Raw genomic sequence first — 26,923 nt, forward strand, 5'->3', positions numbered from 1 at the left:
GCAAAGCCTGGACTCAGGAAGCATTCAGCGGATGGATTCTATCCAAAACCTGACTGGATTTCTTCATCAAAAATGCAAAATGTTTTTCCAGTCTATTCTCACTTTTGTTCTGGCAAGAAGGCATAAAATATAAACTTTGTCAGATCAAGCATTTTTGTCCTCCATGTCAGTCAGTACTGACTCTGTGGGTCACAAATTAAACCCTCTAGGACACTGCTCATTCCTGTGCTGGCTCCACCAGGGTGGACTTTCCATCTCAGTATTTCCATCTGCATTACTTAATTTAATACTTGATCCTCCTGTTGCTGACAGCTTCCACACATTTGATGTTGCAGTTTGATACTGTCCCATTTCCAAATATCGGGCTGAACCAGAAGAGTAGGGTTTTTTCTGAGCAGCTCAAGAGCATTTAGGATAATGTGTATCTTAAATGAGGCACTCCAAATACACTCTTAAGTTTATAGAGGTTTGCTCACATCCTATCAGTAATAATAAAAAAATACTGAGCAGATTTCTCAGTGAAAAAGGTACTCATCGTATCTTCTTTTTCTTTTTAAAAACTGATGGCTCAGAAAGTTGATGTTCTTAGCCATGTGTGGGCAAACAGTTGTTTCATTTCCATAACTTACCTATTTCAGAGTTACTTGACTTCCTTTCAACTTGTTTCTTTCGTTTGGACAGAATTAGTGACAGGAAGAGAAGCATGAAAAATGGCTGAATTCTTGCTACCTGGTACCAACAACTTCCGTAGGTTCACTCAGGAATCCTTGGCAGAGATCAAAAAGAGAATTGCCACCAAAAAGAATTGTCGAAGAAATACCATAGAGCAGAAAACTGAGGAGAAAGCACGTCCTCAGCTTGATCTAAAAGCTTTCCAGAAGTTGCCAGCTCTCTATGGAAACCTTCCTTCAGAGCTCATTGGGGAACCACTGGAGGATCTCGACCCCTACTACAAAGATCATAAGGTTAGAGCCAACCAAGATACTTCAATTTTATATTTAATTTAATTTAATTTAATTTATTGTATTGCCAAAAGTTTCTGTGGGCAATCTATCAAAGAGTTTTGCTTACATCCCTTTATACAAACTCTCATCCTTTTCTAGGTTAAACAATGGATGCAGTTGGCACAGCTGAGTGGTGTGCTGTTATCTTTAAAAAAAAAGCTTAACTTTGAATTTTAGGAATGAAATAATATGGAATTGATTGACATTTGAATCAGAATAGAAGCAGAAAAAATAAACTGGATAAAGGAAGAAAAGGGAGGGTTGAGAAAGAAATTATAATAATTAGGAGTAATAATAATTTTGTTAATTTTGTACGTAATTTTGTAAATGTTCTTAAATTCCATCGTTTCGAACAATGTGTTTCACTCCATCTTAGTGTTCCACTTACCCATTCAATAAATGATAAAACATAAAAATTATTTTAAAACAATTGCTGATGAATCCTTAAAACCTCCTGACTCAGGCTCTATATTCCAGCTGTGACATATTGAAGAATACTATGTTCTAGCTGTGACATATTGAAGAATATTATTTTCAATAACACATAGAGAAATGGGAACTAATCCATTGGGAATTATGTTTTTTGCTTGAGAGGAGGTTAAGCATTGAACTAATTTCCACAATATAAGAGCTTGAGGATCACTGTAAACAATACCAAATAATGATAAAGGCTGCAGTTCTTCCTTGCACCTCTGTATATCTTGACTCAAAGAGGGGTTCATTCTATTTTAAGAGAATAATCATAAGCAAGATTAGTTCTGTGCACGCCTCTTCACAAATCACAACATTGAGAAAAGAAGTTTGTGCTCAGGAATATTTTGTGGCCTGAATGTTAAAGGGTATTAACTCTTTCATCAGTTTCTGACGAAAGGACCGCAAAGTAATACAGAATCTTTCCAGTTAACCAGGGTAAATTGAAATTCAAGCTCTTGTTCATGACTGATATAACAGGATACAGCACAAAATATATATTCCGTATATATATATATATATATATATATATAAACTTCCTGAAAAATTCTTTGCTTATTTTTAAAAGGTTTTCATAGTGCTAAACAAGCAGAAAACAATCTACAGATTTACTGCTACACGTGCCCTGTGGATCTTCAGTCCCTTTCATCCAATACGAAGAAGAGCAATTAAAATTTTAGTACATTCATATCCTTTTGTTGGCTTTATTCACTTTTTTGGACTATAAAACCCTACATAATCCTATGCTTTCGTATTTTAGAGCATTGAATTAATCTGGTCTTTTCCTCACTATAGATAGATTTCTAATTATGAATCACCTTAGATATTACTAGTGTTTTGGTGCTCTTGTGATAGTTAAAAAGAAAGTGTTTTGTGAGTATTGGGCTTATTTAGCCTGATTTTCTACAAATTTGTGTTTTGAGCTCTGATATTGATTTCCTGATGTCTCATAGACAAGTATCTCATTCTGAAGCCTTTCCCAGTGAGAAGATTGATATGATTTCTATCCTCTTTCTCATCTTGTTTACCCAAATGTGGGAATTAAATTCAACTCACCCATAGAGCTGATGAACCATTGGCCAGTTTTGAGAGAACAGGTTGAGTTAGGCAAGTACACACAGGAAAACACACAGAAAAAAACCCCATGTAAACTTAGTTTCTTTGGGAAATAAGACTCAAAAAGCATACATATGGTTTATGAAAATAAATATTTCCAGGAATGCTATTGCAGGGAATGCCTTGGGAATATGAAGGTAATATAGATCCCACCTTATATATCAAATTTAGGGGATCGGAATCACAAGTGTATTACTCCAGTTTGGCACTGGGGAAGGACACCTGAGCTGTTTCTTGGGACTGAATCAAACTCAGAGCAGAGTCTGTGGTGTCCCTGTGTGGGTTTCAGATTTCCAGCCACCTCCTGGCTCTGTGGTGTGAGGTAGCTCCAAGAGCTCCAGGGTTGTCATCGTAGCAGTGTGCAGACATCCCTGGAAGAGTGATGTCCTCTCATCTGAGGTTTTCTCTGCACAGAAGTTGGCTGACGCTGGCATTTCAACATGAGTGGCCCAGCTCCTTGCCTAGAGCTAAAGCCAGGATTTTTTTTTTTGTGGGGATGGAGAGGATGGCTAATGGCAAAGCTAGATAGCTTTCCCATCTTCTTCTACCTTATAGATTGCCAAAGTGTGGTAGGACACGGCGTGAGATCCAACTCCAGAGTCATGTGTTTGAGCTTAGGTGTCTGCACATGAGGTAGCTGCCCAAGCTCCTGTCTCTGGGCCAGCAGGTCCCAGACAGCAGCTGGGAAGCCCCAAGAGTTGGCTAAACATGGGCATCCCATTATAAAAACCCCATTAATCGATTAGAGAGCATCCAAAGGAGGGCTATGAAGATGGTGAATGATCTGGAGGGGAAGCTGTGTGTGAGTGGCTGAGGTCACTTGGTCTGTCAGCCTGGAGGAGACTGAGAGGAGACTCGTGGTCTTCAACTTCCTTGTGAGGAGCAGTGGAGGGGCAGACCCTGATCTCTTCGCTCTGGTGACCAGTGACCAGTTGAGGAAACAGCTGGAGCTGAGCCAGGGGAAGTTGAGGTTGGATATCAGGAAAAGGTTTTTCACCCAGGGGATGGCTGGGCACTGAACAGGCTCCCCAGGACAGTGGGCACAACACCAGCCTGACAGAGTTCAAGAAGCATTTGGACAGTGCTCTCAGGCACATGGTGTGACTCTTCAGATGTCCTGAAAAGGGCCAGGAGTTGGCCTTGGTGATTCTGATGGGTTCCTTCCAGCTCAGCATATCCTATGATTCTATGATCTAGAGTTGTTTGAGACCCCTGCAACCATCCTGTCAGACTTCATGCTGTCCTTTGGAAGAGAACAGGTGTGCCACGTCAGAGGCAGGTTTGGGCTCCACCTGTGTGATTTGGGCAAGTGTTTATGCTATAAAATGAAACTAAAATTGTGTCCTTCCTCCCAATCCTAGAGTGGTTGAGGGTCCTTTTTCCAGGCTGGAAATGCTTAGAGCAGCAGATCTGTAGTCAGTGCAGAAGTCATGAATAACAACAGTAGTGTGTTGTCATCTAACATGGCTCAAAATCAGTGAATACCTGTGCTTGCTGTTATATGTGCTTTAAACAAAAAGCCAGATATTATGTCAGTGACTGATGGAATATTTAATTACATTTCTGAATCCATGTCGTATTCTTTGCCTTCACTCCCATGACTTACATTATTCACCTGGTTTATCATGTGCACCATATTAACTAATTGTGTATTCATGGCTCTGACTGAGTCGTCGTCATCTTCATGGAACACATATGTTGAGTAAGTATCTGGGGGTATGTATATTTTTTAATTATGTAGTTGTATTGAGTTATTGAGACTTGCCACTTTCACTCGAGATAGTTTGTGGGAGATTTAAAAGGAAAGTTGCTTGTTTAAGGGTGGTTTTAAATTTATTTTTTATTGGAGGAAGTAGTTTTGTCCTTAAACCCAATATCTACAATAATTTTGGTGTTATAGGAGAGAGTGAGTGAAGATGAAGTTTCACTCTTGAACTGGCTTCATGTCTGTTCCGCTGCTCCAATTTTCCCATTTTCTGGAGTTACTCAGTAATTATTTGCTCTCTATCAAAATGCATTTCCCATTGTTACTGATGTTGATTGAGCATAAGGGAGCTGCTGTCTTTTGAAATTCTGGCTAATTATATTGAAATGCTGAGTTTTGCTCTAATAAAATGTTCTGTCAGAAGCTCTTGGTCTGCAGGGTGCTGTTACAATGTAAAGCTTTTCTCTTCAGCGTGCCAACACCTGTAATGTTAAATCACAATAAATCCATGTCTTTGTAGTCAGCCTTGAAACGTATAATGCCATGGGTTTGTTGGTTTTTGGGGTTTTTTTAAGAGACTATTTCAGCTCTCACTTTTTCACTTTGGCAAAATATGCTAGAATATGAATACTGAATACCTAACACAAGGGACAAGATTCCCAAATACTTAGTATTAAAAACAGTTTTAAAATTACTTTTTTACTATCTCATGTTAAATGACATTGAAACAGCTTGGAATGGCAAATCCTCATGCAAGCAGGAACAAGACTCTGCATGGTATTAAAATACACCTCTCCAGAAGATGCTGAAGTGCTTCTCTACCTATGAGAAAATTAAAGGTTGCATCAGAGTTGTATCTGCTGTTGGTATCAACTAGCATTCAAATGCATTCCAAGAATAATTTCAGAATAATTCTTTCCAAATGAAAAGGGAAGCATTACATCCATATAATTTCTTAGTGCATTTGCTGACTACCAGATGAAAGCCTTTTGAATTCTGTAGGGATATTGCTGCCTTCTTGAAACTATAAGTGCACTCAGCTAAGTCCAGAAGAGCTTTTACTGCTAATTTTCCATTAATAAGAATAATTGCCATCTTAAATTGAAAACCCTCTACTCTTGTATTCCTCTAAGTGTTTTAAATATTCTGCACAGAAATGATTGCCGTGTGCCCGAAGTAAATAACACAGCACATCACATGTTCACTTGGCCACTTGAAACTGGAGGAAGATACAAATTTTGATCTTTATTTTAGCTAATAACTGGGAGTTTGGTGTTTCTGCAATTGTGAAAACTTCTATGAAAGAGTTTGGAGAAAATTGTTGAACGCCAAAAAGTATGTCATGGGTTGCACATTAACAGGCATGTTCAGGTTGCAGTCACCCACTGCCTCCAGCTCCATGGGAACCAGATCCTGATGGAATACACTGAAATCCAGCAGGAGCTTACTCTTTCCACCATTGTCTCAGTTTGCTGGCCCAGACATTAAATAGTCTGACCATGCCTCTTCCATTGAGTGCTAATACTGCTCTTTCCCTTTGGCACTTTTCTCCCCTCCTTAGATTTACTTTCACTGGCATTTACACTTTTGAATCATTGATAAAAATATTGGCAAGAGGATTCTGTCTAAATGAATTCACTTTCCTTCGGGATCCCTGGAACTGGTTGGATTTCACCGTTATCGTCATGGCGTAAGTGGGAGTGCATAAAATATGGATTACCTGCCTTGGCTCTCTGTGCTGGAGGTTCTCATTGCTGTGGTGCAGAAGGCTGTCTGTGGTTTAAAAACCAACCCATGGCTCCTAATTGCGCCTGAAACTGTCTAGAACATTGACTTTTCTCCTTGTTTAGCACTCGTTGTATTACAACATTTTAGTCTTTCAAGAAGGGAATAGGGCTGTGCAGAGAAAGATATTCCCAGTGGTGGGTATATGTGAATGGATGTGTTTAGACTGATGAAATGTGAGAGCTGGGCATAAATGCAGACTTACTGATCCCATGAATGAAAGTATAATTTTCCAATTAGGGTGATGGGTATAGACACCAGGACAGTGGATTAAATTAGGGCTCCATCTCCAAAAATCATAGTTTAAGCTTAATTTTCTGGTAATTATCAAGCTTCTATATAGTGGTTAAATGCAGCTACAGAAGGGAGATCAAAACAGTTCAGCCAGCATTTAGAAATTCATAATTTGGAGGGTTACCTTTGTATTTTAAATGAATAATGTTTGAAAATGCTTATACAAAAGCAGCTGTGCACAAGCCAGGAGCCACCTTAGAGGAAAACTCTAAAAATCAAGAAATACATTTCTATTTTATAAGTCTTCAGACAAATCCTTGATGTGTAGTTTTTTTACTACTTAAAATACTCTTGGAAAGATTGACATCCAAGAATGACCACTGTAAAATAATTGTGCTGTCAACTCTGTCCAACCACTTGACATTTCACATCTGGACTTCTCAGGTATGTGGGAGCATTTAGCCGCTTGGGGAGTGTGTCAGTCCTTCGGACTTTCAGGGTTCTGAGAGCTTTGAAAACCATTTCAGTAGTCCCAGGTAAGAAATCTTATTTGCTGAGTATTTTCTCCTCCTTACAACTCATTCTTTGCTTCATTCAAACCATTGGCTTTTGCCTTTTTTTCCCCCCTGTATCTTTCACAAGTTGTAGACACAACTGAATTTGTGAACACAAAAAGTGTCTCCGTTCATCTGTCCCCGTCAGAATGAGTCAAGTGTTAGAAAGAATATTGAATATAGTTTCTTTTCATTATGCTTTTAAAGATACTGTTAGCACTTTATAACGTCAATTTAACATAATATTCTTTAGCTGGTCTGTGTGTTATGGTTCCGCAGAAATAACTCTGAATGTTCAGGGGGCTTTACTACTAATGATCTTACATCATCTATCCCTTCCAGGGGAGGCTTAGGTTGGATATTACCTTCACAAATTACCAGTGTTGGAAGTATCATTTGCATCATGAGTATTACTTTTTATGGATAAAGAAAACCAGACTATCTCTAGTTTGTCACCTTTGCATGAGTATTTTTCAGGGATTAAACAAAAAATCTAAAAATTGTAGGGACAACAAAAGGAGGAAAAAAGTATTTTTCTCATATTAGTCACTCTCATCCCAAATATACTTATATTGCAAATATATGTGCCACATGTTATCCTGTAATTCTTGTACTTTGGCTTTTATACATTAACTCTAATCAAGTATGATATCTGAATCTCAGTTTTTCATCCTGTTTTTCCTTTTTACATTGTCTTTTTAGGACTCAAGATCATTGTAGGGGCACTTATCCAGTCTGTTAAGAAACTCGCTGATGTGATGATCCTGACCGTTTTCTGCTTGAGTGTCTTTGCCCTCATAGGCCTCCAGCTTTTTAAGGGCAATCTCAGACAAAAGTGCATCAGGAACACTACAGAGTTTTGTAATAAAACATGGGAAAGTTATGAAGAGTTTGCTAATGATTCAGGTAATTTTTTCTCCTTAATTCTTCTTCAGATAATGATATAGACACCTATGCACACATGTATAACCACAGCTGTGAAGTATGTTGATGTCTTGATTGATATTTTGATGAGTAACTACCTGATAATGGCCTTCCGATTGCCAGAGCAGCTCACAGGCATCCAGGAATGCACTCCTTCCCTTCATTATAGCAAAAAAGCACTCCCAAATTTTCCAGTAACATCCAGTTCTGTTTCCCTGAATGATATGACAATAACTGAAACACACATTAGCTCATTCTCTGTTGCAATTCCCCAAAGTTCACCTTTTACTACAGCCTGAAGAGTCCATACTTCTTCATTTTCCTGCCCAGGGAGAACTGTTCTTCAGCTTGAAACAGAGGAATTTGTTGAAAAGTCAAATTACTTACTACTTGACATCAAATATATCTTATTTTATGTCTTATATAAGATATATACAATATACATCTTTCATATTTACACCTTGTCTGAGGATGGTGATGGAACCATGGAGCAGAGATCTGAAAATGCATCAAAGCACTCTCAGAGGAACAACTGTAAGATGCAATTCAGAATAGCAAAGCCTTGTGCTAAAGGAGAAGCCTCAATTTATGTGAAAAAAACAGGCTCAAAATAATCAATGTCTGTGCCAGAAATATGAAGAAGGCTTCATCACTGAAGAAAATCTCCCCCAGTTCAGACACAGCAGCAGCTGCAGAGGGAGAGAAGAATTGTCCCAGGAAAACCACTGAAATACAGGAAAAGCCACCCAGAACTGCTGTTTGTCCACACTCTGTGTGGGAGATTTTTTCAGACAGAATTTCTTCAATAACTTCATAGTCCAGGGGAACAAAGTGTAAAAAAGGTTTTGAGGAAAACCTTTTTTCACTTGTTCCTACCAAAAGTCTACACATAAGAAGCAAGTAATTTACATGTACAGAATGCTGTAAAAATCACAATTGAAAGTAAACTTGAAAAGGAACCAGTGACTAGAACACTAGAACATAACAGAAACAATGGATGTGACAAAGTTGGGCTAAAAATGCTGATTTTCTGTGCTGAAGAACAGGAAGCAAAAGGATCTATATTTTGGTATATGCAGAACATTGAAGCTGTATAAAGGCAATGGCCTGGAGAAAGTAGAGCTCAAGAAATTAAAAATCTGTGTTGTTTCACAAGCTGAGCAGGGTTAGGAGCTGCTGTTTGGCTCAGCAGTGGTGGAGATTCACACAGCCAAATACTCTTTCTTCCTCCTCAGAACAGGACTTTGGTTTTTATTGCTCATTGGAAACAGAACTGGTCTATTCTATTCCTTGTGATGTTCACACACTGTCTTGGAGAGGAGTGATTGTTACAGGCCAGAACTGTGCCAGAGTTTGTGCCAACATTTACCAAATATTGAATTGGTTTAACATTTTGATTAGATTTCAGGGAGAAATTCTTTATTCAGAGAGTGGTGGGGCCCTGGCACAGGGTGCCCAGAGAAGCTGTAGCTGCCCCTGGATCCCTGGAAGTGTCCAAGGCCAGGCTGGACAGGGCTTGGAGCAACCTGGGATAGTGGAAGGTGTCCCTGCCCATGGCAGGGGGTGGGAATGAGCTGAGTTTTACAGTCCCTTCCAACCCAAATGACTCTGGGATTCCGTGTCTGTATTTGAGCCTATGCCTTCCAATTCCTCATTTCCTTTATACAGACATAGCCAAAGTGACAATATCTTTAAAAATTCTGCATTAAGGATTGCCTTCAGTCTGAAATTTGTGCATACACAGATGCATGCTTATAAATGAGGCCAGGACATCCTGCAATCCAGTGCAGTTAATGTGAGCATGGGAAACCTGTGCACTCTCTCTTACTGGTCACTGGTTACTCATCACTACTCATATTAAATGATAGAGTATTCAGGCTCAAAAGTGCTCTGGGTTTAATTTTTAATTCCCCCCCCCCCCCCCTTTTTTTTTTTAATAGATTATTTTGCTAGGAAAAATGGTACTGTGGATATTTTGCTGTGTGGTCATGGTGCTGGGTAAGTGCACTTAAGATTATTTCTTTCTTGGAAGTTTTCTCTGCCTCAGTGCCCCTATATTTGCTCAGTCATGTGAGACAAAAGCAGAAATTCCAAGGTTTCCTTGAATGCAGAAACAAGAATGCAGAAAACAAAGTATAGCAAAAAGTCATATAGTTTAATTCTTGTAGGGAATGAAGTATGAACCTGCAGTCTATTATTCAGGTCTAATTAGTCTTTTAGACTTTCCAGAAGTGCTCTTCCTCTTCTCCATGGATGTACAAGACAACTGAAAAGGTGAAAGGTCTGGGGAGTAGCACAGGACAGACAGTTTCGTCTCTGTGAAGGCTCATGAGTGTTAAACTGGAAAAACAAAACACGAATTTTGGAGGGCAGGTTTGGGCAAGAAGAGAGATGTGGCTGCTTTGCAGTGAGGAGCAGGAGATGAGGATTGGAGATGAGGGAGCTGTCCTGGGATGGTGGTCTACTCCAGCCTATCTTCTTTTGCTGCTGGATTGGGAGTCCTTCCTTTCAGCCAATACTACCTGGAGTAGAAAATTGTTTTGTAATAAACTGCAGAGATGAAACATAATCAGAACTCTTGTATAAGCTGACGTTTTCCTTGAAATCTGCGTTGTTATGAGAGCTCCACTTTTTGTTATTAATTCTAGGGTCTGTCCTCCTGGCTATAAATGCTGTAAAATTGGGCCAAATCCTGATTATGGTTTCACCAGTTTTGATACATTTGGCTGGGCTTTTCTTTCCTTATTCCGCCTGATGACCCAGGACTACTGGGAGCGTCTGTACCAACAGGTACCAGCTTTGTGCATGGTTCAGAAGAACTGATTGTCATTAGTTGAAGTAGAAAATGTGTAGAGAGGACAAGAAACCTCAAATAAAAGCAATAGCTGCAAGCCATCAAGCCCATGTCTTCCCTTCTCCCTGTGACTCCCAGAAAAGGGATGCTGAAGTGCCACCCAGCCCTTTCACCCTGCTCTTGGAAAAAAGTACGAAAAGGGTTCTGTACTGCCCTTCAAAAATATAAAAATGCCTCCTTGGTTGTCATCATGGGGTGTACAATCAGTGATTCACATGTGAGGGGATAGGAGGAGGGAGAAAGACGGGGAGGAAGGGCTAAGGAAGATCTAATTCCATTTAAGCTTCCTAAAGGGTTGTGTCTAGGAAGCTCAGTGCTTCTAAAGAATTTCAGAGACACATTGAAAGGCTACTTGGTATTTTTTGTGGTAATGTTTATCTCTGGGGTGTGTTGCTTGCAGACCCTCAGAGCTTCTGGGAAGGTGTATATAGTCTTCTTCATGATGGTCATCTTTCTGGGCTCATTTTATCTAGTCAACTTGATTCTGGCTGTAGTAACAATGGCATATGAGGACCAGAACAAGGCCACCATTGCTGAAACTGAGGCAAAGGAAAGGAAATTTCGGGAAGCCATGGAATTATTGCAGAAGGGGCAAGAGGTACGTAAATTATTTGCTTTATTAAGTGTTTGTCTCAGAGTTCTATTGTTGATCACATAGAATGGTTTGGGTCGGAAGGGGCTTTGAAGATCACCTCATTCTAAGCCCCTACCATGGCCAGGGACACCTTCCACTAGACCAGGTTGCTCAGAGCCCCATCCATAAGAAAAAGCATCACTCCCTGTGTAGTGCTGTGTATAAAAGCCACTCATGGAAACAGGAGCAAGTGACAACTTACTGAAATTAGTGATTCCAGGAGCTGCAGAACAATTCCTTGTTCAGTGGTGTATGTTTCCTGTGAAACAATTATTTTTATTCTGGATAAAAAGCATTAATGGTTGATGTTACTTTAAGAAAAGCGGAATTTTAAAATCTGGAAAACATAAAATTCCATCAACCAGCAGCTTCCAAAAGAAAATGTAGTTGTTTCTTAATGCTTTTTATTCTATTTCGTCATTTGGGCTGCTGAGCAAAGAAACATACAGTAATTCTGCTGCATTAACATCTGAGCCAAAACCTATTGTAGTTGAATGAAAAGTCTCTTGATAACTTAAATGGCTTAGAAGCTTCTGGAACAAGATACTCCTGTGTTTTTAAAATATCATCCTAAATTCATCATGGGAAGGAAAATCATCTACACTGTGAATACAGTCCCAAGGATCCTAAATGAAAAGAGAGAATTTTATTACTGTTTGAGCATTTATTTTGGGGAAAGGATATATTCCACTGCATTATTTTCAAACTGAGCATTTTTATTGTAAGCAAATTTGCCATATGGAGGAGTAGGAGCTATAATGTGATTATTTTGCCTCTGGCAGGCCCAGTACATGTGATCATATAACACACTGCAAATAGCAAATTGTTCAGTGCTCCATATGTTGGGGAAACTCTTTCTTGTAGCATTATCACATATTTGAAGATTTTTAACGAGCTTTGTGAAACACAAGTTGTTTACAGGAAATAATAGTATAGAGCACAGGAGTGTTTTCTTTCTGCTTTTATTCAAAGCACCCAGCAAAAATATCATCCATGTTTCTCTTTTAATTTCAGTCATTGGGCATTAAAGGGATTGATATCCTGTCACTTAGCTCCTTTGAAGCCTCTTCTCTGTCTACCAAAGAAGTCAAAGAAAGGAACAATAGGAAAAAGAGAAATAAGTCATTGGGGATAGAAGATAATGAAGAAGAAGAAGTATTCCCCAAGTCACAGCTCCCAGACAGTCAACGAAAGTTGGTAATCTATTATCTGAATCTGAGATCCTTACAGCTTTTCTAATTTTAATTTAAAATTAAGTGCTTGAAAACATAAACCAAATCCCATTGCAAACACAGATCACTCTTAAGTCTTTAAAATAAACAACTTTTTGGGATAAGGAAGAATTAGAAGTAAAAATTAATTTGAAAAGTAAGTATTATAACTGAAGGATGAAAGGAAAGTTAAAATACTTAAATAAATTTTCTATAACATTGAGAAATAAAAAGAAGTGAATGACTATCAGAACCTGGCTTTTATACCATCATTCTCTGTTAAAAATTTCATACTTAAAATGTTAAGTATAAAGCTTCTCTCAAAAATGGCTGGTACAGCTCATAAAATTTTATTACCTACCCTTTAAAATCTAAACATAATCCTTCCTGAAAAATTGAAGTCAAATAAGAGTTTTGGACTTGCAATGGTTGACGGTAAATGTTACGAAGCTCTAATCATTTACTGCTTCCCCAGATTTTCTCTGTGATGTTATGCTGTTCTCTCTGTTTTGCTTTTCCTGGGCTTGCAGTCTCTCCTCGGCCTGGTGTACGGCCCCAACGCCGCCCAGGCGAAGCGCAGGCTGAGCCACGGTAGCGTGTTCAACTTCCAAATGCCCACCGTGGAGGTGGGTTCCAGGGCAGATTTCAGTGATGAGGAGACCCACGGCGCTGGGGGACACAAAACCCGGTGCCAGTCCCTGTCGGGAACGCAGATGGGAAGACGCTCCAGCCTGCAAAGCCAAAGGGGCCACAGCTCCCACCCCGCGACCCCGAACTGCGCGCGGAGCGGCAAGGGCACCAACGTGGATGACCACCTTGGGGTGGGTTTGGGGGTGGGAGGAGGGAGCAGCAGGGTGCACAGCCAAGATCCAGTGTCCTCTGAAGGAGTCATGCTTCCACCAGTCATGGAAGACTCGGGAAAGAGGGATCTGGTAAGGAAAAATCTGTTATTTTAAATATATGCTTCGTATTGTGGCTTATCGATCAGTGGCAGGGGAGGTTTTTGGTTGTTTTAAGGGTTTCAGCTTAATGGTAAACAGTGATGTGAACTCAAGCATAGTGATGTGGGGAATTTTTAAGTTGTCTGTAGAAACTGGTTTTTAATAGTCTGATACTTCCTGAAAACTAGATTTTTGCCTTCCTGTTATAAACGTTATGTTTCTGCCATTCATTAATTGTATTAACATAGTTTTAAAGGTTCCTAGTGCTGAAATTACAAGTCACCAAAGAGTCTTTTCATCCTGAATGCTGCCCAGGGGTGTAATTTTGAATAATACCTGTGATTTTTTTTTTTTTTTTTTTTTTTTTTTTTTTTTGTTCATAACCCCTTTAGCATCATGCAGCAGCTTTTGCCTGTAAGTTTCCCAATTTCCCCCATTTATCCATCACCTCTCTCCTATTCCATTAGTCTCTTGAATAATTCCTAGGCCTATTTCCCCTCATGCACTCATTTACAAGGCTGTGCTTGCCCCGTATTATGGGCTTGCAAGATCCATTCACTGCAGCCCCATTACAGAGCAGGACCTTCAATCTCACCATCTATTACATCTTGTAAGAAGGTATATTTATTTGGCTGCGTGTCATTTTTCCTATTAACTCTCACAGTTACCCATCATCACATCCTGGCTCATTTCATTCCTGTGGTATCTCCCTAATCGTGTTTACTTCTCTGAGCAGCCAGCTGTGCATAATGAGAGCAGCATGATGCATTTACCTCCTCATCTGTCAGCGGAGTACTTTAATGAGGCTCTTCAGAGACAAAGGGCAGCAAGTGTCGTCAGCATAATTACCAGTGTCTTGGAGGGTAAGTGGTTCCTCATTAAGTTTATTTCAACCTTAAGGTAACACTACCATGAAATAACAAAATATACTTCTTAAAGGTTAGCAGTGATTTGTAGGTGTGTAGTTAGGAATTTCATTGTTAATTTGGACTTTTTTTAGGAAAAAAAAAAAGGTCTTATACATATGTCTTTATGTACTGGAACACATTCTTTGCCTATTGTAAAGGCTCATTTTGTAGGACAGACAGTGAAGGGGGTTGGAAGAGTGGGTGGAAGGTGTTTCTGATCATCTGACCTGCAGGACTGGGACACGGTTTTCTCCTCCTGATCCTGTGATTTCTGTTGGGTCAGTGGCAGACACACAGGTATGCAGAATTCAACAGTTAATAAGATTATGCAAGTAAAATTAGTTGTGGCTATTCTTGGATACTGAATACTTAACCTCACAATTTTATTCCTTTAACTTACCTTCCCGTGTGAATTTTTGGTGGGAATTAATCAGTGATAGATATTTTGATGACTGATACTTTTGTTGCAGATCTTGCTGAAAATTTTCAGTCCAAGTTATTCAGGATTATGAACTTTTGTTTTCTTTTGGCTCTTTTGAGGGGCTCTACCACCAGTTCTTGGATCACAAGTATGGGACTTAACAGGGGGGTACCATTGTGGCAGGGAGGTCCCTTTCCTTAATTTTTTAGGAGATTTTTTTTCTTGGGAGAGTCACAGTTGCAACAAATCCAGTTGAGCTTTGCTTTGCAGTGTAATTTATCAAAGATCTGGGTTTTGTTGCACAGTTTGAGCTGCGAAGTGGAGTGGAACAGGACTTGTAGCTCTAGAGGAAGACAAGAGCCAAACCTGAAGTGAGGATTGAGTCAACGTGATCACTCTGGAATAAGTGGTGTAGGGTGCAATCTGGTACTTGAGCCTGGGGGAGAAGAAATGAAAATTAAACAGAGGACAGAAATAAGGACAAGTCCAATTAAGAAAAGGAAATGAGTCAGATCCAGATCATCTATGAAAAGCTTCCAGGTCCTTGAAAACCAGATGAGTAATTCCTACTGTGCTTGTATTTAAAGCTAGCTCCCGTTGGTCAATGAATTTGCACAGGACTTAAGCTGGGTCGAAAGCATTTTGAAGGACTTGTTAATATTGATGGTGAAGAAAGAAAAGTTATGAGATTTAGATTTGATTAAAAAGACGCAAATGACAAAGACAAAACAGCTTCTGTCCCAAGTTTTACTTATGGAAAATGGAGATGTCTGGAACTTGCATCAGCTGGGAAATGGTAGTTGTGACTTTTCCCGTAGAAATGGCCAAAGGCCAAATTTCAGACAGTTTGGATTTGCCAGAGTCAGAGCTCCTGTGTCTGCCACTGATTCTTTAAATTGCCTTGAGAGTCAAGGGAGACATAAAGTTGGTGGGTGTGACACAGATGTTGTCCCAGACACTCACATGAGGACAAGGTGGGAAGTGCCATAGCTGCTCTATTGTCCTGTGAGAACATGAGAGGCTGTGGTGAGGCCTCTGCATCACAAATATCTTCATTGTCAGATTATTGTAGCACCAGTCTGAGACAAATACAACTCCTTCCAACGGCTTTTGAAGGAAGTGCTCATGAAAGAATTTGGAATCCAATTTTCTCTGAATTTTTATTTTCGTGTTTATCAGCTGATGTAAGAACCACATGAATGGTAAAAAGTGCAGGGAAGCTTCATGCTCTATGAGAGATGAGAGGTTTCCTTTTTCTTCTCTGGTCTTTTGAATGCTTGAAGTTGTCATTTCACCATCTTGCTCAGTGATAACTAATGATAGAAGGATTTTTTTTTTGCATTTAGAACACGAAGAAGCTCAGAGGAAATGCCCACCACGCCTGAAGAACTTTGCTTTAAAGTATCTAATTTGGGACTGTTGTCCACTTTGGTTGAGAATCAAGGAAAAAGTGGCTGCTTTCATAAAGGATCCTTTTTTTGATCTCACCATCACCCTTTGCATTGTGATGAACACTTTGTTCATGGCACTGGAGCACAATAACATGTCACCCACTTTTAAATTCATGCTTAAAATAGGCAACTTGGTAAGCAAATTCTCAGCTACGTGGCTTTTTATAGGATTAATTAATTGGTTGATGTGTCTTTTTACTTGAAACATAAAGAGTAACAGTAAAAATTAAAAATTAGCAAACTCTGCATTTATAAACTTTGTTTCTAATATAGACGACTCTTGGATTTTTTACACACTTTGGCATGCTCCTGAGAAGGCAGAAAACAATCCTCTCCTTTTAATTAAAAGTTCATTAGGACTTCATAAACACGGGTTTTATTAACTTGTCCATGAATGTTATTTGAGGGAACATGACCTAAAGATAAGATAAATTCATGGCTACTTTCAGGCTGATGCTACTGTTTCTTTGTCACAGGTTTTCACAGGAATCTTCACTGCAGAAATGATCTTAAAAATCATCGCTCTAGATCCCTATTATTATTTTCAGCAGCCCTGGAATATTTTTGACAGTGTCATTGTGACACTGAGTTTAATTGAACTGAGTTTCCCCAAACACAAAAGCAAGAAAGAAAGGCGAAAAGGAGGAACCCTGTCAGTTTTACGATCCTTCAGACTGGTAATGCTTCATGCATGCTCAGTTGTATGAAACTTTATCTTCTGAATTTAATAGAGAATACTTCTGTAGTTAGGAGGAAAGAAATGATTTTTTTTTTTACCCAAATTATTTTTATTTCCTCATCTTGGCTTTAAGAATAAAAAACACACTCAAACTCCTTGTGATGTTAGAGTGAGAGTTTAATAAGTATATTTCTTTTGAATACACTGAGAAATATTCAAAGGAAAAAGTATTCCAGAATGGACATGTTATAAAACTGAAGCAAATAATTAAAAACTAGCACAGGAAATTAAGAAAAAAAGTGTCAAACAGAAACAAACAGTATTTAAAGAGATGTGGAAATGATGTTAAGGTATCTTTTTCATATAGCAGGGATGGATTTAAATTGGTTTATCAAAAGATAGACTCTTTTCATAGTGCTACAGCAGCAGTCCCTGAACTTTTGGTCCTTTGTGTTACATGTAAATTAAACACCATAATCTACATCAAGAGCATTGCATGGACATTTCCCTGTGTGAGCCAAGCATTTATCAGGGTCTCAATTTAGTCTGGTCCTTTATGAGGTGACTAATTTATGTCTGCAATGTTGCCCAGTCAAAAGAAAAAACATCTATAAATACTTTTAAAAAGTATTAATGTGCCACAAATGTTGCATGGCTGGAATAATTCCGAATATCAGTAATTTGGCTATTGTAGGATTTGCATGGTGCAAAGATGAGTTATCTCTACCGATGTCTAACACTATGTTTTATGTTGCTACACAGCTGAGGGTCTTCAAACTGGCAAAGTCCTGGCCAACTTTAAACACTCTAATTAAAATAATTTGTAACTCCCTGGGAGCACTGAGTAATCTGACCCTCGTCCTGGCAATCATCATTTTCATTTTTGCTATAGTAGGGATGCAACTTTTTGGGAAAAATTATGTGCTCAACTGCTCTAAAATAAACAAAGACTGCAAGCCACGCTGGCACATGAAGGACTTTTTCCATTCATTCCTCGTCATTTTCCGAATTCTGTGTGGAGAATGGATTGAGACCATGTGGGACTGCATGGTGGTTGCTGAACCATCACTGTGTCTTGTTGTCTTTCTGCTGGTCATGGTGATAGGAAATTTAGTGGTAAGTTTCCTTCTCATCATCCTGTCTATGGTGGACTCCACTTAATGGCTGTTCTGTCAACAAAAGGTAGCTTGCCTAAAAACAGGTGGAAAAGTTACCTATCTATGTTTTAGTTTCTTTTTCCTTTCACCTTTGAGCCATTGCCTGTATTTTCCCATTTTGTGTGCTTTGCACACAGCATCACTTGACCTTTTCATGTGGCAATGTGACGAGGAATATCTTCATGGTAAATACAATACAGGCAGCTTTGTTTCTTCACATCTTGGGATTTGGATGTAAATAATCAGTGAGGCTTATGGCTTACCTGCTTGAATTAATTAGGCCAAGTGCTTAATTCCTTCTCTAAATCAATTTTATTTAATTATTTTTAAGATCTCACGCAAGTACTGAGTTCTTTATCAGCAAATGGCAGAATCTACAGTGCTACCACTGAAATCAGGATTTTCTCTGGGAATCTCTAAGTACATTTACATCCAAGAGCTAGATCCTGTAATGGCATAACCTACACAGCCTCACACTCTGTGCTGAAACAAGCCTGCCTTCCTGACCTGTGCTCTCCTTTCTTAATGCCCAAGTCATAAATATCTTCTTTTAGTAACTTTGTTCCTCGCATCCTTCGTTCATATACAAATTTCTCTTAATTGTAAAAAATAGTCTGAACATAATTAACTCTAGGCAGACCTTTATGGGAAATATCTGTTCTGTGGCTGAGTACCAAATATGTATTTAATGTCCTGCCTGTTCCACACCGCCAGGATTGATGTCAGTGATGAAATGCTGTGAGTGATATTTCTATCACATAACGTTAACAGTCAAGCAATGAAGTGTTTAGCCTGCACTTTTTGTCCAGGCTTTCTTATGGTCCAAGGAAGCCGAGAGAGGTATCTGGGACAGATTTATTCCAGTCTAAAGTCAATAACTAAGACAGATGGGATGAATTGATCTCTGGAAGGCTGATACTCTCCACTGCCTGTGGTCCTTGGATGGCTCATGGGTGTTATCTACCCAGTTCTGCCATGATAAAAGTTAAGATACACGGATCCCCTTCAAAACAAAAACACTAGTGAAAAAATTAAATTCTCACATTCCCTTAAAAGCCAACAAACAAGAAACAAACAGAGGTTTTAAAATCCCCTTATTTGAAGGTACTTAAAAAATGGGAAATTCAAGCTTCTCTTGGTTTTGATTTTTGTGATAATGTGGCAGATTTGAGGAAATTTCTGGGCCTGAATCTGATCTCACAGAATTCTGGAAGTAACTCTACAAAGGCCTGATTTAATTCTAATTTGAAGAATGAAGAGACAATTATTAAACTGACAAGATGTGAATCTATGTTACTACTTTAACCTTTGAAAAGTTGCTTTGGCCAAGTAATGCATTTGTCACACACAGGTCTGTTTTCTCTGATATTTTAAATTACTTTTTTTGGGAGGAGGGCAATGGGAACATTGACGTTTCTGACAGAGAAGTTGATTTTATCAACCAAAATGTGATCAGTCGCTGTCATTTCCTTATCACCTTGGTTTTCTTGGTTTGCTCAGTAGAGACTGAACTTTGGTAGCATCTGTGTTCTTCAAAGTTAGAATTCAGATTTTTGAATGCTACTCTCCGGACTTTTAACTTTTTTTTTATTTCAACTTCTTTCAGGTTCTCAACCTTTTCATTGCATTGCTGCTGAGTTCTTTTAGTACTGACAGTCTCCAGACAACAGAGGATGATGGAGAAATGAACAATCTTCGGATTGCCTTCGCTCGGATCCGCAAGGGATTCCACTTTGTCAAGAGCGTGACATGGGATGCCTGTTGTAGGAAGCTCAGGCAGATAAAGAAAATACACAGGAAGAAAATCAGATTGACTGCACAGAACTCACTTCCTTGCACAGAAACAAAGAGTTGTAAAGAGAATTACAATAATGAATGGATTGAGAAAAACAGGGACAAATGCCCAGGTCTTGAAGACTTTGTTAGCAACCCCAATATATTTGTTTGTGTCCCTATTGCTGAGGCAGAGAATACAAGTGAGGGTTTTGAAGATGACGATAAACTGAGCTCATTTACAGACACAGAACACAGCAAACAGGTAATGGATTCCTTTATTTGTGTTGGAACACTAGAATCATGGAGAGAGATGAAGGGAGGGAGGGATGCGTGGGAGAAGATGGTCTCTAGCAGAACAGGGTGGGATATGTTGATCCATTTCCAGAGAGTTACAAAGTTCTGAACTAGAACCAAAAGTGAAAATATTTAGAGCAAGGGTAAATCGTCACTTGGAGCCTTTTAAAACCAAGATTCTTTCATGATTTTAAAAGAAAATTGTTGCAGGAATTCCTAGCTGACATGCTGTGGTGCACACAGGTAATTGTGATAGTCCTTGGTGAACCTGGATGTTTTTTGTAAAAATCTATGTGACTAATGTCAACTGGTTTGGGATTATTTGCACAAAAGAGTAAAAATACATGTTCTGCATACAGAACATTATCATGGATTCAGAATATGAATTTATAGCTCTGCTTCTTACTTTGTCCTTGCTGTGTGTAGAATGTAGTAATTACTAGAAGTGGATAGGATTAAGTGTGGAGTGGCTCTACTAAGGACATATTTTTGATATGACATCATATATTTACCCTATTTCTTTGTGCTCTGTGAATTTTTCAGTTCTGTTTTAATCACAATTGTCATTCTGGTATCACAATTTCCCACCTTAAGTTTCCCTCTTAATTCCTATGTAAAACTTCTCACTTAACTTTTGGATAGATCACCAAAATCCTTTAATTTCTGCATCTGTTTTGGGAAAAAGTTCTATCCTTAGGTAAAATCAGAGACTCAGTATGATCCTTCCTTATGGCTCTTGTCTGGAGATTCCCACTTTAAATGAAATTTATAGCTTATTGTACACTCCATAAAAGGCAAAAGAAAGCCCCTCTAATCCACAGATTAATTTCAGGATGAAAATCACCTGAGGCAAAGAGGAGACAGAATAAAAAATTCCGGCAGCTGGAGTAAAGGATCGGGATTTTCCTCTGAAGAATTCAGTGTGCTTTATCTAGGAAAGGATGGGAAGGGTGAACTGTCATCACCAGAAGAAAAAGAGGTAACAATCTTTTTTTTCAGTGATGTTGTCTTTCCAAAACTGGTCAAATACAGGCATATTCCTGTTCAGGGATTTGCCAGAGTGGAGTTTAGTGCCAGAAGCAGCTCTGAACTTGCAGTAGCTGGTCTGTCTGGACCAAAGCCAATACTGGAGCTGGAATTCTGTGAGCAAAATCAAAGGATTTTTAGGTATTTATTTTAAAGAAAAATAGAAGTGTAGGAAAGAGAGTATGTAGAAATGGGAAAACTACATGTAATTTTTGTAATGGTTATGAATAATTTATAAAATACTCTCTGATACCTTCTATTTATTAAATCTGAGTCCACCAAAAAAGGGGAGGAGGATTGAAAATATATTCAAAGAAAGATAAGCTTCCATGTGGGAAATTCCATCAAGTCTGCCTGTATCCTAAGTATCTTGGGTTCAAGAAACATAATGCTTGAAATGAGTTTCTCTCTATGTCATTAAAGATGATAGTTAGTAATTTACAGTATTTTAAAAATAATTTTGAATATAGAATACATTCAAAGAAATAAAAAACAGCATTATGGAAACATGAAGGAACAAAAGCAGAGAGTATGTAATTGCTGACTCATAACACGTTGTCTTTGGTTTAATGGGATGGCAAAAAGCTTTGTAACTGAAGAATGCAGTGTATAATTCCAATTTCTACTTCAGGAATACTCTCATGGGTGCTCAGTTCCTGGCATGACAACAGATATATTTATCTGGATCTCCTGTGTGAATGCATGTGATTCATTCAATTTCCATGATTTCATGGGTTTAACCCAAGTAATTTATCCCGTTTTGAGAACTACATACACTAATATGCAATTTAAAAGTCCTTCAATTTCCCAGCTGATTAGGCAGTTACATCTGGTTCATGTAGATAGATATTGTAATTATAGAGCTTTGGCCTCTGTTTGAATGCATCCATTGGTACTTCTAAGCTTGTACCTTTTAAAGTCACAAAGTTTATTCCATTATCAATACTACTTGTAATATTAGTACACAACCAAGCTTTAATTTTGAGTTTTATTTGTTCATGGATTAATTCATGGACCGGAATTAGAAAGAATCAGTAACTGATATTACTGTGCTCGGTAGTTGGACAGTGTCAGCTCTTCTGAAGTCAGCACAGTGGATCTTACAAATCCTGAAGATGTTTTAAAGCAGATTCCAGAATTTTCTGAAGACTTCAAGACTCCAGAACAATGTTTTCCAGAAGGTAAGGCACTCACGGTTTCACTACTGGGAAGTGAGAAGAATGAAATCTCACCTTGTTTCTCTAGTGATACTGAGCCAATAGGATCAGATTATTTTCAGTTAATTTTAGTTATCTGAAAATAAGCTAAATAGTCCAAATCATTGTCCCTTTCTAGTCAACATAGAGACTGAGACACCTGAAAAATAAAAGCTCTTCCCCTAAAAGCCAGTTGCTTCCATCTGGGACATGGGCAATGGCATAGACCGCATTCCAAAAAATAGGATTGTGAAGTGAAGTGAATTTCACTCAGTTGCAGAGCAACCAAGTCACTCTGGAGGTTTAACATGAGAGAAGTGTATGTGATCAGGTCTCACCTGACAATGGTCACTTGGAACATCAGTTTTATTAATATTTGGCAGCAGTATTCCTTGAATAACATTTCATGGACAATCTCAAAGAAAGGAGAGAAATAAGCAACAGAGGTCCTAGGATTAATTGAATTTCTATAGGGTGATGATCAGAGAATCTTAGAATTACTTGGGTTGGAAGGGACCTTAAATATCTTCCAAAAATCAGATAATTTCTTTTCAACTCTTCACACAACATCATCTAGCTTTGCAAGTTGTTCTAGGATGTGGTCAGTATTTTTATGATTTCTTCCTACCCTAGTATGTAATAATGGTGACTTTCATGATATCAATCCTGACATATTTGGTGGCTTTCTATGCTGGGGTTCCAGCAGTGGTGGACAAGTGTGTTATATTAAACAAATTAAAACTGGAAATTCTTCCTGCTGCTCCAGCTTCATCTTTGCTCACCCAGTCAGCCTGGCTGGCCATCACCATTTCCACACACATTTCATCCCCCGTTTTCCCCATCTCCGATCCATTTTCTTCAATTCCATTCTTTTCCACTTACCCAGGCTGTGCTGCACCACAAAATGAGCAGGAGGAACTCCTCCAGCCTTGCAGAGCCCAGCAGCTCCCAGTCCCACAGTGCCCTGGGCTCCCAAAGGCAAACCCTTTCCCCCCTCACTGCCTTCCCATTCAACCACCACATCCTGGATATTTTTATGTGAGGAGAACTCAGATAAATCAAATCTGGCTGACACTATTGCCATGTTCTGCAAAGCTGGTTTGGTTTTTTTTTTGGTGGTGTTGTGCCTATTTTGGGTCAATGAAACTTGTAATCCACAGTTTTAGGATTTAATCAATAACAGTTAAGCATGTAGAGACTAGTTGAAGCTATAGAGATGTTATTCCAGAATGCAAAGTATTCTCTGAGTAGTAATAATACAAATACTTTTACAGTTACATTTTACATCATAAATCCTGAGGGAGATCCACTATATCTACATTGCAGTTTGATTTCTTCAGAAGAGGAAACCCACAAATATTACATTAATAACACACAAGTCAGATTTCTGAGCAACAGTTGATTTCTGTTTTGTTCTTTTTTTTTTAACTACTTCATCAATGGCATTTTTGTGCCAGTTCAGATGTTAGAACAAAATAAATAAAGGGTTTTTTTTGTTTTTTTTCCTGCTGCAGAGAAGAAAAGTGAAATGTCTTGTTTTGTTCTCTGTAGTCCCTGGCTGGAATGTGCCTGTTGTGGCAAAACCATGAGAGAAATCAATCAGCAAGCCTTTACCTAACACAGATTTCACCCTCCACCCCTCCCAAAGTCCTTATCTTGTGCAAGTGCCATTCCTTGCCTCAAATTCCAGATCCACATTACTGGAGAATATTGCAATAAAAAGAATATGAATATTTTTTTACATGTATTATAGCCTATCATAGATGCAAGTTATGTATAGGTTGCTATATAATTGATGTATAAGATTTTGCATACATACACATTATTTTTTCCATGCCTGGAAATGACAGAAGCCTTCTGACTGACATTGTTTGCCATAGTGAGAAAATGAATTAATGCAGAGAATACAGAAAGGAAAAAGTTAGCCAAAGAGAATTAATTAGTGAAAAAATTAATAAGCAAGCAAACCCAGGATGTTGTAAATGGGTGATCAGGAAATATTAGGTGGCCCTGGCATCGTCTGCTGTGAGAAGGAATCTGGTGAGCTGGAAAGGAGACGTCTCATTTTATGGGGTCTATGTATCAGCTAGAACATGACATGGTTTTTTTGGGTTCTATGGTATAAAATCAGCAAATAAATAAAATTCAGAAGCAAATAAATAAATGAATAGACCTCACAAGGCACAGTGTAATGCTGTAATATTGAAGACAACTGTTTGCCTCCTCTGTTCCCGAGCCTTTTTGTTCAGGGGCATCTCACCTCTGCTTTCCAAAGAGTGTGCAGAAACTGAGAAGGGCTTTAGTAGTATCAAGACTCTTCCCATGGCCTTGACGTTTTGTGTGTCCCAACCTCAGGTCAGTGAGAGCCTGTCCAGTGTCCCAGAAAGCTCTTGAAATAATGGAAAGTTGTCCAAAGGGGCTCTCCCTACTGAGTATATAAATAGGAACTACCAGACAAACTAGATGTATTCCAATTTTTTTTCTCTTGATAAAACAGGGAAAACCAACAACAACGATGCAGTAACTGTGACCATTGACTTTTTCCTATCCCCAGAAGTTTCCTGGCCATGCCTTCACATTCATGTACATTCCTTCCATGCACTCATTGCTGTCTCTCACTTTCAGGTTGTGTTCGGTACTTTCATTGTTGCCTGGGTAGTGCTGTAAAGTTTGGAGGAGAAACCTGGTGGAATCTGAGAAAAACCTGCTACCAGATTGTTGAACATTCTTGGTTTGAATCCTTTATCGTATTCATGATTCTTCTGAGCAGTGGAGCCCTGGTTTGTGTAGCACAGTTTCATGTATCTACTCAGAAGGATTTTTTGGCTTTAATTTACACCCAGATAAGTTGTTTTTAGCAGCAAACACAGTGAATATCTTTGAACTCATAACGAGGGAAGAGTCTTCAAATAGCAGTCATTTATTCACCATTTTAATTATTGCAAATCTATTATTGATATTTTTAAAAATTATAAGAGAGCATGAGCAAAGCTAAGAATATATAAATCTCAGAAGCTGTTTCTGTTCTGGCTGTGTACTGGATTTTTCTCAGGAAGTTATGTCACAATTGTGAAATATTAAGGAAATTTTATACCATTAAAACAAACAAGTGTTTCTTAATACTTGGAAAAAAAATACTTAGTTTTTTTCAATATACAAGCTTTATGATATAAATTTCTAAAAATATATACTGTCCTCTTACAATTTCATTGTGCAGGAAGGATGCATCTACAGGGCTGTACTACATAGAGAAAAAGAAAGAGAAGGCACAGGGAGAATTATACTTTTATCAGCTGGCACAGATTTTAGTAACAGATGATGTTCAGATCTGTATTAAAACAAACTGAGGGACAAAGAGATCTCAGTGTTGCGTGACTTTAACAGTGTAAGGTTCATTTCTGACTTTTGCCATTTATCTATATCAATTATGATTTCAGGCATTTGAAGACATCCATATTCATAAGAGAGAAAGAATTCAAGCGATATTGGGATTTCTTGACAAAATGTTCACTTTCATCTTTGTTCTGGAAATGCTCCTGAAGTGGGTGGCTTATGGCTTCAAGAAGTATTTTACCAATGCCTGGTGCTGGCTGGACTTCCTTATTGTAGATGTGAGTTCTGCCTTTGCTGTTTCTACACAGGAATAGTAGCAGAATCCCTGATTATTTGCTGGATGCAGATTTCAGACAGTGCCCTCAACTCCTGTAGCAATGGTGTCGGGATATTGTATTCCAGGCACCAAAAGTATGGTTTTGCTTGTTGGTTTGTTGTTTTTTTTTTTGGTTGTTTTTTTTTTTTTAACAGAAATAAAGGTGACAGGACATTGCTCATACTTCTCTTTTGTCTTCCCACTAAGGTCTCGTTGGTAAACCTCTTTGGCAGTACCTTTGGCCCCATGAAATCTCTTAGGACTCTGCGAGCTCTGAGACCCTTGAGAGCATTGTCACGGTTTGAGGGAATGAGGGTAAGGCTGATTGCAAATTAGAGCTTGTCAGAACTGATGAGCACCTAACAGGTTTATAACTCATCGCTGTGTCTTTATGAAGTTCACATGTTTACCCTGAGTTCAGTTTAGGAGCTATAAAATAAACTTTTAAAGAGCCCCCTTAGTTGCGTTTTTCTGTACTTGGATGTTCCTTAGAGACTTTCCTGGAGTGATTGATCCAAATGCTGTTGAAACTAAAACTGGCCTAGGTGGAACCTTGTTCCATTGCTGCTCAATCATTCTTGTGTTCCTGTCTTACTGAGGTAGACAAAAATAAAGTAGAGAATAAGAACTGTGAGCACAATTACAATTTTTGAAGTCTGGTGGCAAGCCAACTCAGAGGAGTCATTTCAATTCTGAAAGATTTTACTGGATTGATTTACAAAACCTGTAGCCTATTAAAAGGTACTTTACTCAAATTATTGTTGCAAATAGTGTTCTTTCAGAAAGCAAAAGTGTTTGTCTTAAGAATATTTGATGCTTTTTTTTTTCCATCAAAAAAGCACCTGGAACAAAGAGGTGCTGCTGGACATGAATTACATTTATTTACAAATTTACCATTGGACAAATGCAGAGAGGGATTCCCTTATCCATCTG

The 26,923-nt window shown here is 38.6% G+C and overlaps 1 protein-coding gene across 1 annotated transcript in view; it reads left to right on the forward strand.

Annotated features, from left to right (window-relative positions):
- Window positions 1-710: 710 nt before the first annotated feature.
- Window positions 711-26,923, forward strand: part of LOC309579793 (sodium channel protein type 5 subunit alpha-like) — a gene marked incomplete at both ends in the record, with an annotated part of 33,412 nt that continues 7,199 nt past the window's right edge. Inside the window, 20 exons of the mRNA XM_082293281.1 lie at window positions 711-965; window positions 2,044-2,162; window positions 4,198-4,293; window positions 5,858-5,986; window positions 6,760-6,851; window positions 7,572-7,775; window positions 9,734-9,791; window positions 10,442-10,583; window positions 11,048-11,245; window positions 12,296-12,478; window positions 13,023-13,424; window positions 14,170-14,296; window positions 16,109-16,347; window positions 16,690-16,890; window positions 17,655-18,008; window positions 19,656-20,087; window positions 22,206-22,326; window positions 24,967-25,121; window positions 25,779-25,952; window positions 26,198-26,305. Coding sequence (XP_082149407.1) covers window positions 711-965; window positions 2,044-2,162; window positions 4,198-4,293; window positions 5,858-5,986; window positions 6,760-6,851; window positions 7,572-7,775; window positions 9,734-9,791; window positions 10,442-10,583; window positions 11,048-11,245; window positions 12,296-12,478; window positions 13,023-13,424; window positions 14,170-14,296; window positions 16,109-16,347; window positions 16,690-16,890; window positions 17,655-18,008; window positions 19,656-20,087; window positions 22,206-22,326; window positions 24,967-25,121; window positions 25,779-25,952; window positions 26,198-26,305 — 3,789 coding nt within the window. The remainder of the gene's footprint in view (window positions 966-2,043; window positions 2,163-4,197; window positions 4,294-5,857; window positions 5,987-6,759; window positions 6,852-7,571; window positions 7,776-9,733; window positions 9,792-10,441; window positions 10,584-11,047; window positions 11,246-12,295; window positions 12,479-13,022; window positions 13,425-14,169; window positions 14,297-16,108; window positions 16,348-16,689; window positions 16,891-17,654; window positions 18,009-19,655; window positions 20,088-22,205; window positions 22,327-24,966; window positions 25,122-25,778; window positions 25,953-26,197; window positions 26,306-26,923) is intronic.

This window comes from Coloeus monedula (assembly GCF_965178545.1).
Source record: "Coloeus monedula genome assembly, chromosome: 1".
NCBI classification, from domain to species: domain Eukaryota; kingdom Metazoa; phylum Chordata; class Aves; order Passeriformes; family Corvidae; genus Coloeus; species Coloeus monedula.